This window comes from Vipera ursinii (assembly GCF_947247035.1).
Source record: "Vipera ursinii genome assembly, chromosome: 14".
NCBI lineage: Eukaryota > Metazoa > Chordata > Lepidosauria > Squamata > Viperidae > Vipera > Vipera ursinii.
The window spans coordinates 3,581,002-3,592,648 of NC_139527.1; the positions used below are offsets into that span (position 1 = coordinate 3,581,002).

An 11,647-nucleotide genomic window follows, 5' to 3' on the forward strand; every position below is an offset into this window, starting at 1 on the left:
GAAGAAATTGTCATCTGCAAATTAAAACTGTGAGTGCATTTCCCTTATTCCTTTATCACACATCTCATCTGTGAAACTGATGTGTAAAAGATTCAGGCTGTGTTCACACAACACGTTTAACTAGGTCAGGTAGATATTTTGAAGTATTCTCACACACACACACACACACACACACACACACACACACACACACCAAAACTGTACTTGCTTAGTGTTAAACCATGATTCATCTCTCTCTCTGAGTGGTGTGCAGTTTAGGATTTGGGGAATCTGGACCCATTTAGTTACTGTCTGGTTGAAGTATATTTTTGTGCAAAGGCAGGAAATGGATTTAGCAATTGGGTGGATTGGGTTGTGTGAATGCTAAAGAATGAGAAATGTTGTTAAGAATTTGGCCTTTCCCAGGGGGACAATCCATTACAAATTGGGAGAGAATATACAAAGGTCATTTGTGCCCAGTCATCATAAATGTTCTGAGATTTATCAATTCTAAGTCTTCTTCTTCTTGTTGTTAGTTGAGAAGTCGTGTCCAAGCCATCGCGACTCCATGGACCACGTTCCTCCAGGCCTTCCTGTCCTCCACCATCTTCTGGAGTCCCTTTAGGCTCACGCCTCCTGCTTCAGTGACTCCATCCAGCCACCTCCTTCTCCGTCGTCCCCTTCTTCTTCTCTTGCCCTCCACCTTTCCCAGCATGAGGCTCTTCTCCAGTGAGTCCTTCCTTCTCATTAGGTGGCCAAAGTATTTGAGTTTCAACTTCAGGATCTGGCCTTCTAAAGAGCAGTCAGGGTGGATCTCCTCTAGGACTGACCGGTTTGATCGCCTTGCAGTCCAAGGAACTCGCAGGAGTCTTCTCCAGCACCATCGTTCAAAGGCCTCCATTCTTTGGCGCTCGGCCTTTGTTATGGTCCAAATTCTAAGTCTATAGAATATAAAATCATAGTCGGTGAGACCTTGGAAATCTTCTAGTTCACCCACCCACCAACCCCGCTCAAGGCAGGAAAGCTTTCTGGCTGAGGCATTCTGGGAGTTGAAGTCCACAAGTTCTAAAAGGGCCAAGTTTGAAGACCCCCTGCCTTATACAGAGCAAATCTCTTCTAAAGTTTGACTCTTGCCTCACCGTGATTAAAAAACGCCTCTAACAAGGAATAATAAATAATAAATAAATATTGGCAGGGGAGGGGGAAAAAGGGGGGGGAAGCCCCAGAGTGTCTGAACCTTCCTTTTTTTTCCTTCTTACAAAACATCACAGGCCTAGGATGTTCAGTTAGGTGGAGGTGTTTAAACTGCCACTTCTTTCACAACTTGGCTGTGTCACCCAACGTTCCCGCCAGCGGACAAGCTGTAAGTGTGCGATGCTTGGGGAAAAGCCAAAAGGCAAGTGTGACAGCCAAATGCGGCTTTCTAACAAGTCCCCCCCAACACACATACACACACACACACACAAAATCACTTTCCCCCCCCCCAAGTCCAGTTGCAACCTTTGGAGCCCGAGAGAAGTTGGGTGCGAGGGAATTCTAGGGTATGAACCGAAGCAATGTGTAGCATTTCCACGGCGATTCTATTCCCCTTTAAATTGTCCAGCATGGTGGGGGGGGGAGACAGGGAGGCTGAAACTATAATATGCAAGGATCAGCTGATGGGCTTCAGGTTTTTTTTTTAATTCCATTTATATCCCGCCCTTCTCCGAAGACTCAGGGCGGCTTACAAGCTTAGCAGTAGCCTTCATTCTATGTATATGCCTGCTTATTAGGGCTTTCACACACACACCCCCCAAGCGGCATTATTACAAAGTCAGCATATTTACCCCCAACAATCTGGGTCCTCATTTTACCTACCTGGGAAGGATGGGAGGCTGAGTCAACCTTGAGCCTGGTGGGACTCGAACCTGCACTAATTGCAGGCTGCTGGTGTTACTTAAGGAGCCATTAGCCCACTGCTCCACCAAGGCTCCACACACACACACACACACACACAAAATCACACACACACACAAAATCAGTTAAAATGGCTTTCGAGGTTTGCTGTGGAAGTTCTGCCCCTTCCTGCTCCTGGGCGAACCAAGCCATCTTTGAGAGCCTTGGTGGAGAGCCTTGGTGGAGCAGTGGGCTGATGCCTCCTTAAGTAACACCAGCTGCCTGCATTGGTGCAGGTTCGAGTCCCACCAGGCTCAAGGTTGACTCAGCCTTCCATCCTTCCGAGGTAGGTAAAATGAGGACCCAGATTGTTGGGGGCAATAAGCTGACTTTGTAATAATGCCGCTTGGGGGTGTGTGTGAAAGCCCTAACAAGCAGGCATATACACAGAATGAAGGCTACTGCTAAGCTTGTAAGCCGCCCTGAGTCTTCGGAGAAGGGTGGGATACGGGTTCTGGCGTGTCGTGTGAACGCAGCGCCCACTGCCCTCGGCTCACGCCAGTTGAGCCCCTTCGCGTCTGCAGGCTGCGCGGGAAGAGCGTGGGGGGGGGGGAGAGAGCGGTTGCTTAGCCCCGTCGGACGCGTCGCCCCGGCAACAGAACGTTGTGCTGGCCGTCTCCCTGGCAACCGGCAGGGGAGCTCCCGGGACCGCTTTGTCCTGCAAGCTGTTGCTTCGCTGGCCCCTCGGGCTCGCTCCGGTGTGGCTTGGTGGGGAGGGGGTGGGAAAAGGACCCATGGCTTCGGATTTGGAGGAGAGGGTCCGCGCCGCCGTCAGGGACAAGCTGAGGATGATGTAAGGCCGGGGAAGGGGCGCGATCGCGCGCGGGGTGTGTGTGTGGGGGGGTGGGGTTGCCTTCAAAGTTTTACCACTTGCAGAAGGAGTGAGTAAAAAAATAATAATAGTTAACCAGTGGAACGGCTTCCCTCCAGATGTTGTGGGTTCTCCATCACTGGAGGCTTTTAAGAAGAGACCGGACGGCCACTTCTCTGAAATGGTATATAGGGTCTCCTGCCTGAGCAGGGGGTTGGACTAGATGACCTCCAAGGTCCCATCCAACTATATGATTCTATTCTATGTTCTAAGAGCCCTTTGCAAAATAATCATCATCATCATCATCATCATCATCATCATCATCATCATCATCATCCATCGGTTAATAAATACAGGCGGTCCTTGACTTGCCACCGCAATGGAGGCCAACATTTCTGCTCCTAAGCCGGAGACATTTGTTAAGCGAGTTTTGCCCCGTTTTACAACCTTTTTTTCTTGCCACGGACGCAAAGTGCATCGCTGCGGTTGCCAAGTTAGGAGGGTGGTTGTTTACATGAATCCGGCTCCCCCGTTGGCTATGCTTCTCAGAAGCTCGCAAAAAAGCGATCAGGGGGATGCACTGCAAGCGGTCATAAGTATGAGTCTCTGCTAAACCAGCAGCCGGAACTTGGTTTGTTCTCTTTTCCAGGAAAATCCCAGAGAGAGAAAACGACTTTTTGCCCTCCTCTTGTTGCCTGCTAGAGAAGCAGAGAGAACTGGCCGAAGTGGAGAAGTCTTTCTTAGCCACCCAAGAGGTAAATCTGGATGATGTGAAGGACACCAACGGAGGTGGACTTCATTTCCCAGAATTCCCTGGGGAGCAGGGCTCTTCGTAATGATGTCAGAGGTTAGAATGAGACAACTGGACGGCCCTGGGTTAGGGAATATTTCATGCATCTTGGATATTTGTATATAAAGAACCTTTAAAGTCCTTGGTGCTCTCTGAGCAGGGTTGTTTAACATCCTACAGAGGAACATCATTACTGCCAGCAATAGCAATAGCACTTATATACCGCTTTTAGCACTTATATGCCGCTTCACAGTGCTTTACAGCCCTCTTTAAGCAGTTTACACATTGCCCCCAACAATCTGGGTCCTCATTTTCATACCCACCTTGGAAGGAAGGCAAAGTCAACCTTGAGCTGGTGAGGATCCAACTGCCAAACAGCTGGCAGTCAGCAGTCAGTAGAATTAGCCCGCCCTACTGCATTATAAAAAGGGACGTGGTGGCTCAGTGGGTTAGGACACTGAGCTTGTGGATCAGAAGGTCGGCAGTTTGGCGGGTCGAATCCCGAGTGCCGCGTAACAGAGTGAGCGCCTGTTATGTGTCCCAGCTTCTGCCAACCTAGCAGTTCGAAAGCACGTAAAAATGCAAGTAGAAAAATAGGGACCACTCCGGTGGGAAGGTAACAGCGTTCCGTGCGCCTTTGGCGTCCAGTCATGCCGGCCACATGACCACGGAGACGTCCTCGGACAAGCGCTGGCTCTTCGGCTTTGAAACGGAGATGAGCACCGGCCCCTAGAGTCGGAAACGACTAGCACGCATGTGCGGGGGAACCTTTACCTTTACCTTTACTGCATTCTAAGCACTGCGCCTCCACATCTCTAATATAACCCTAATATCACATCATTGCCATGCATTGCCTCCTCGGTGCCCCACTGATGATGTTCCCTAGTTGGGTAATGAAACGTCATAACTATGAGTCAGCTGCCAAGTGTCTGCATTTTGATCACATGACCCTGGGGAATGCTGTAACGGTCACAAGTGTTGAAAAAAATGGTCGTTAAATCACTTTCTGCAGTGCTGGTGTAACTTCAAAGTCACTGAAAGAACGGCTGCAAGCTGAGGACTGTCTGTATTACGTGAAGATGCAGTGGAGCTAATGGGGTACTTATTGGGTTCCTCCTTGGTGAAGCCATTGTTTTAACCTGGAGTAACCAGTTCCCACGTAAAATATGGCCGAAACTAAAATATATTTCCTACTAAGATCAGGCATGAACATTCTCTGCCTGCTTTTTCTCTTTTAATTTTTGTATTTATATCTTTTAACTTTTTATTGTTGTGAGCCGCCCTGAGTCCTCAGGGAGAAGGGCGGCATATAAATTTAATAAACCTTAAACCTTATCGCCCTTCCTTCATTTGGGTGAGAAAATTTGCTGCTGGTTGTTGTTTTTTTTCCCCCCCTCCGAGAAAACAAATTTGAAGGATATCTCCAAGGTGGAATATGATGTTCTTGCACCTTACTTTGCGAGTGCAAATGTCCTCCTTTCACAGCACAATTCTCTCTCCAGTAATCTCAGGAGAGAACATTTTCCTCTCTCTCTCTCTCTCTCTCTCTCTCTCTCTCTCTCTCTCTCTCTCTCTCTCTCTCTCTCTGTGTGTGTGTGTGTGTGTGTGTGTGTGTGTTAGTAATAATGATACTGTTAGTGCTAAGAAAAGAGTCTTGTCAAGGAGAAATTGTTGATAGAATTCTTCTTCTCCTGGAGATGGGGCAGATGGGATGGAGAAGGTCAAAAGTTCATTCCGCCTTGCTCTATTCCAGAGATTCCCAGAATTCTCCGGCTTAAAGAAGACCCTTAAAAGGAGAGAGATCAAAGAAAGTTCTGGCAGGTGAAAAAAAAAACGGTTTGGTCGTCCCAAAAGTCATTTTCCAAAAGGCAACCGGACCTTCTTAGAACATAGTTGGAAGAGACCTTAGGTTGTCTTGAGCGGGAGCACCCACAAGTTCTGAAAGCAAGTTGTTCCCTTAGTTGACTGCTCTCACCATTAGGAGATTCCTCCTTAGTTCTTGATTAGTTTCCATCCTTTGTTCCTCATCTTGCCTTTGAGTGCTTTGGAAAATAGTTTGACCCCCCCCTGGTCTTTGTAGGAGACCTTGGCTTTGGTCTTCGTTTTTTTTTCCCAGGTCTGGTTGCCTTTCTGAAAAGCACCTTTGGGAATCCAAGAAGGTCGAGCTCCTTATTTTTCCTTGTTCAAAACCATCTGACCACCTCTTTTCTTCAGCTGCTCTTCTCGGTCTCTCCTTCCCCTTTCCAGGAGTTCCAGAAGAAGATGGAACAATTGCAGCAGCGACGGCAAGAGCTGGAACACAGAGAGGGTCAACTCAAGCAGGCCATTCTGAAGTTTGACAAGTTCTTGAAGGTCTGTGGTCAGCAACGAAGCTCAGCGCTAGAATGAATGAATGAATGAACCTTTATTGTCAAAGTTGTTGTTGTTAGCTGCGAAGTCGTGTCTGATCCATCATGACCCCATGGACAACGTTCCTCCAGGCCTTCCTGTCCTCTACCATCTTCTGGAGTCCATTTAAGCTCATGCCTCCTGCTTCAGTGACTCCATCCAGCCACCTCCTTCTCTGTCGTCCCCTTCTTCTATTGCCCTCAATCTTTCCCAGCATGAGGCTCTTCTCCAGTGAATCCTTCCTTCTCCTTAGGTGGCCAAAGGATTTGAGTTTTAGCTTCAGGATCTGGCCTTCTCAAGAGCAGCCTTTCTTATGGTCCAACTTTCACTGCCATACATTGCAACTGGGAAGACCATAGCCTTGACTATACACATTTTTGTTGGCAGGGTGATGTCTCTGCTTTTTAGCGTGCTATTGTCAAAGTACAACCATGCATACATTGAGATTGGCTGAGAACACAGAATGTAGAATCTTGGGTCTGGAAGGGAGCCTGGAGGTTAAATTTTTAATTTGGTTTCAAGTGGTTGGGATCGACCCCAAACGTGGGAGGGTTTTCAGGCGTGATCTGGGACCATTTCCTCTCTTGCAGGAGAACGACGCCAAGCGAAAGCGAGCGATGCGGAAAGCTGAACAGGAGAAGCAGCAGGTGGCTGAGAAGGAGGTGGAAGCAGAACACCTGAAGCAGGAAATTGCCCGGTTGATGACAGTGAAGGCGAAACTTCAACACAGCCTGGCAGCTCATCGGCCTTTCTCCGAGTACCTGCAGAAAGTCTTGCGGAAGACGGAGCAGGTGAGTAGGTGAGGTAATGGGAAGGTTAGAGGGAAAAAAAACGTTCCAGGTTGGCAAAGGAGAACTCCGTCAAGAAAGTCAGCGTCCAGATCTATGTGGCTTTCTCTGTAATTTATTTATGTATTTACCTTATTTTGGTGCCCTCAAGGTAGTGATGACACCTGGCAACTGTTTTGTGGTAAGAGGTTTCAAAGTTTTTCAGAGGTGTTTCAGGGCTGAGAGGGAGGGACTGGCCCAAGGTCATCCAGCTGGCTTTCATGCCTAAAGTTGGACTAGAACTCACTGCCTCCCAGCGATTGGCCTGAAGCAACCCAGGTGGCTTTCACAGTCAAGACAGGACTAGAACTCACCGTCTCCCGGCGATTGGCCTGAAGCAACCCAGGTGGCTTTCACAGTCGAGACAGGACTAGAACTCACCGCCTCCCGGCGTTTGGCCTGAAGCAACCCAGGTGGCTTTCACAGTCGAGACAGGACTAGAACTCACCGCCTCCTGGCGATTGGCCTGAAGCAACCCAGGTGGCTTTCACAGTCGAGACAGGACTAGAACTCACCGCCTCCTGGCGATTGGCCTGAAGCAACCCAGGTGGCTTTCACAGTCGAGACAGGACTAGAACTCACCGCCTCCTGGCGATTGGCCTGAAGCAACCCAGGTGGCTTTCACAGTCGAGACAGGACTAGAACTCACCGCCTCCTGGCGATTGGCCTGAAGCAACCCAGGTGGCTTTCACAGTCGAGACAGGACTAGAACTCACCGCCTCCTGGCGATTGGCCTGAAGCAACCCAGGTGGCTTTCACAGTCGAGACAGGACTAGAACTCACCGTCTCCCGGCGATTGGCCTGAAGCAACCCAGGTGGCTTTCACAGTCGAGACAGGACTAGAACTCACCGCCTCCCGGCGTTTGGCCTGAAGCAACCCAGGTGGCTTTCACAGTCGAGACAGGACTAGAACTCACCGCCTCCTGGCGATTGGCCTGAAGCAACCCAGGTGGCTTTCACAGTCGAGACAGGACTAGAACTCACCGCCTCCTGGCGATTGGCCTGAAGCAACCCAGGTGGCTTTCACAGTCGAGACAGGACTAGAACTCACCGCCTCCTGGCGATTGGCCTGAAGCAACCCAGGTGGCTTTCACAGTCGAGACAGGACTAGAACTCACCGCCTCCTGGCGATTGGCCTGAAGCAACCCAGGTGGCTTTCACAGTCGAGACAGGACTGGAACTCACCGTCTCCTGGCGATTGGCCCCAAATCGCAAAGCTGGCTTTCCTGCCTAAAACAGGACTGGAACTTACAGTTTCTCAGTATCTAATCTGGTGTCCTTAGTCACTACATCAAACGGGCTCTTTCTTGGTTGTTAGTGTCTTTTATTTTAAACATTGAAGCGGCCTTCCAATCAAATCAGGTCATCTCCAAGACATCTGTTTCCATTCTCTTTCTCTCTTTCGTTCGGCTAGTGGAAAAATGGGAACATCGTTTTCCCTTCTGGCTGCTCCTAGGAAGTGGATCTCAGATTCTGCACCAGGGTCCAAAGCTGTAGCACCACTCTTTCTCCCTCCTCCTCCCAAATTACGTGCTTAGGAAAAAGCATCAGATTCTTTCTATGACCGTTATCACTTCCAGAGTCATAAATGGTCCTAGTCCTTTTTTTGGAGTCCTACTTTCTCTTTTTTCTTTTCTTTTCTTTTTTCTTCTTCTGCAGTTTCAGGAAATCTCGGAGCTGATCGGTCGCTTCCAGACTCTGATGGCCACTCAGGTCAGCTTGGTCCAGAGAGAACAGGTGGCCCGTGAAGCCGTGGAGGAGGAACGCCGGTGCCTGCAGCAGTACCTGGATGAGAGCAGCAACAGGATTTTGCAGCAAAACAATCTGGTGGCTGAGCTCCAAGGCCAGCTGGAGCAAACCCAGGCCAGGTTCCTCGAACTGGTAAGTGGAGGAGGAAGTGAATATGGAACATAGAACCATAAGGCTGGAAGGGACCTCGGAGGCCTTCTAGTCCAACCTCCTGCTCCTTTGACCTTATTTCATTCCGGTCAAAGGGCTGTCCGGTCTGTTGTTGTTGTTGTTTTGAAAACCTCCAGGTTGAGACTCCAGAAAGAGTGCAGAGAAGAGCAACAAAGATGATTAGGGGACTGGAGGCTAAAAGATAGGAAGGACGGCTGCAGGAATTGGGGACGTCTAATCTAGTGAAAAGAAAGACCTGTGTGTGTGTGTGTGTGTGTGTGTGTGTGTGTATGTGACATAGCAGTCTTCCAATATTTGAGGAGGTGCCACAAAAAAGAGGGGGTCAACCTCTTCCCGACAAGTGAGAAGAATCAGCCAGTGGAACGACTTGCCTCCAGAAGTTGTGGGTGCTCCATCACTGCAGGTTTTCAAATTATTATTATTATTATTATTATTATTATTATTATTATTATTATTATTATTATTATTATTATTATTATTATTAAATTTATATACCGCCCTTCTCCCAGAGGACTCAAATTGCTTGAGCGAGGGGTTGGATTAGAAGACCTCAGAGGTCCCTTCCAACTGGGTTACTCTATTTAGGCAACGTCTTCGCATGATGTCTGGAGAAAAAGCCCGGAATTTTCTCCTCCCTCTCTAGGAGTCCAACTGGATTTGCATCCAGAACACGGCTGCTGACAAGACCCTGGAGTTGGGGCAGATCAAGCTGGCAGCTCTGAACCTTTTCCAGATGGTGGCCAAGCATAGGAAGCTCCCAACGAACGTGCCGCAGGAGGACACCGAATCCCAACTAGATGTGGTCAGCTCTAATAAACGCTGTTAGCTTTGGAAAAGTCACACCGTGGGAGGTTTTAAATGATTAATATGCTGACAATGGATCTTGCAAAGGGGAAGTAATGCAAGATGTTTGTCTGGCAGCGAGGGCTCCAAGCTGCGAAATTGTATTGGCCTCTGCATGACCTTGGTGGCCTTAGTATACCCAGGTCGTCCTTGACTTACAGCCCTTCGTTCAGGGACGGTTCGAAGTCACAACAGCCCTGACTTTTTCACGCTTACGACCGTTGCAGCACCCCCAGGGTCACGTGATCATCAGCTTGATTCACACTTATGACGGTTGCAGAGTCCCGGGCTTGCGCGGTTCTCTCTTTGCCACCTTCTGACAAGCAACGCCCATGGGGAAGCCAGATCCACTGAACCGCCACGCCACTAACTTAAGAACTGCAGCGGTTCCCTTCGCCAAGTGTGGCGAGAAAGGCTGTAGCATGGAGCAAGCCCACTTGAGAAATGTTTCACTTAGCAGCAGAAACTTTGGGCTCAGCTGTGGCCATAAGCCGAGGACTACCCGTATTCTCGAGTCCACCACTTTGCTGCTGATTGTCTTCTTCCCTTTCCTCTACCTTTCTCCAGAACCATGGATGTCTCCAAAATGAAGTCATTTGTGCCTAGCCATTTGAGTCTCGAGTGGATGGATCTCTCTTAGAATCTATTTATTTGATTAACGCCCTGCCTTTTCTTGAAGGCCTTAGGGCAGGGGTAGGCAACCTCGGCTCTTTTATGAGTCGTGGACTTCAACTCCCAGGCTCAGGAATTCTGGGAGTTGAAGTCCACGACTCATAAAAGAGCCGAGGTTGCCTACCCCTGCCTTAGGGTAATGCACATAACTGCTTCCTTCTCCCAATTTTAGCAACAGCTGCCCTCTTTGCTTTGCCATGCCTCCAGGTCCAGCTTTGTGTTCAAGATTTAACCGCCATCCTTGCTGATTTCCGCCAAGGACAGCCACCGCAAGCTCCACAGCCGGAAAAAGTGGTGCCGTCTCAGGCTAGTACATCAGCCAGCCGGTCACAACAATTATCTAGGGTGCGTACTGCCACATCTACATCCTTTGTAACTTGCACTACAAATCTCCAGATTTTAGGGAAACCAATGGTTAAGTAGGGAGGACTTTGAGAGATAGGAAGAAGAGCTACAGACTAGACTGCGGTCAGATGAGGCAGCTGAACCCACAGAAGGAATACGGACGTGGCAAACATCGAGAAAAGGCCCTCTCTAGTTTCTTAGGCTGTAAAGGTGACGGGAAAGGAATTGTTGTGATTCAGGGTCAGCCTGTGGGTTCGGCAGTTGGGTTGGATGACTCAGAGGAGGAGGGGGGTGTTGAAGAGCCTTGAGGCTCCGCAGAGCCCGCAGCCAGGCCCCTCCCACCTGGTCACGACGGAGACCCAGCTGTGTGAGCCTGACAGCGTGGATGAAGATGACCCACAGCTGGCCCTGTTCAAGGACGCCCGACGCAGGAGGCAGTCAATCAGGAGTAAACAGAGGAAGGCAATGGGGCACCTCGGAAGGAGGCAGAGAAGCCACGCCCTGAACTGTATAAAAGGGGAATGCGTGGGAGGGCTGGTTTGCTGAAGGCAACCGCTTGAAAAGCTCCTGTTTCTTGGTTCGTGTCTTGTTCTGTTTGTTTTTGTGTCCATAAATCTGGTAGGCTTAATTCCAGCCTCTTGCCTTCTTGTAAAAGGGGTTGTCCCTGCCTTTTCTGCAGGGCCGGTAGCAGGCTGGTACAGAACAGGAATGTACCTTCAGACTTGCAAAATTGTTAAGTGTAACTTTACAACAGAATTAGACCTATTGTTTCTGGTGTGTTTGTTTGGTCGGTCTGGCAAGTCTAGCACGTTTCTACTTATTTGCCTCTTTTTTTTCCCCTCCGGATCTCCTTCGTCTGTGGTTCTAATCTCCCTATCCCATTAGATGCAAACTACAGATCCCCTATTTAAGAATTTCGCTGATCTCGAAATAAAGTTTCCAGTTCTCAGGAATTGCAACACGCAGGTCATCCTGGACTTACAATTGGTGCTAAGCAACCGTTCAAAGTTATGAATGGGGCTGGTTTACTTAGCACCCGGCTCCAAAGTTTCAATGGCTGGGCCTCCCTCTGTAGTCACATGACCACAGTTGTTGCATTCAGCAACCATTTACAACCCATATTACAGAATACTGTTT

At 49.1% G+C, this 11,647-nt stretch overlaps 1 protein-coding gene across 1 annotated transcript; it reads left to right on the forward strand.

Moving 5' to 3' along the window:
* Positions 1-2,648: 2,648 nt before the first annotated feature.
* On the forward strand, positions 2,649-10,588 carry CFAP73 (cilia and flagella associated protein 73; the record flags this gene model as incomplete). Its single annotated transcript, XM_083373404.1, has 7 exons — positions 2,649-2,707; positions 3,375-3,480; positions 5,763-5,867; positions 6,494-6,694; positions 8,390-8,611; positions 9,294-9,452; positions 10,373-10,588. 7 exons carry the CDS (start codon positions 2,649-2,651, stop codon positions 10,586-10,588), a joined length of 1,068 nt encoding a protein of 355 aa, XP_083229530.1.
* Positions 10,589-11,647: the final 1,059 nt, after the last annotated feature.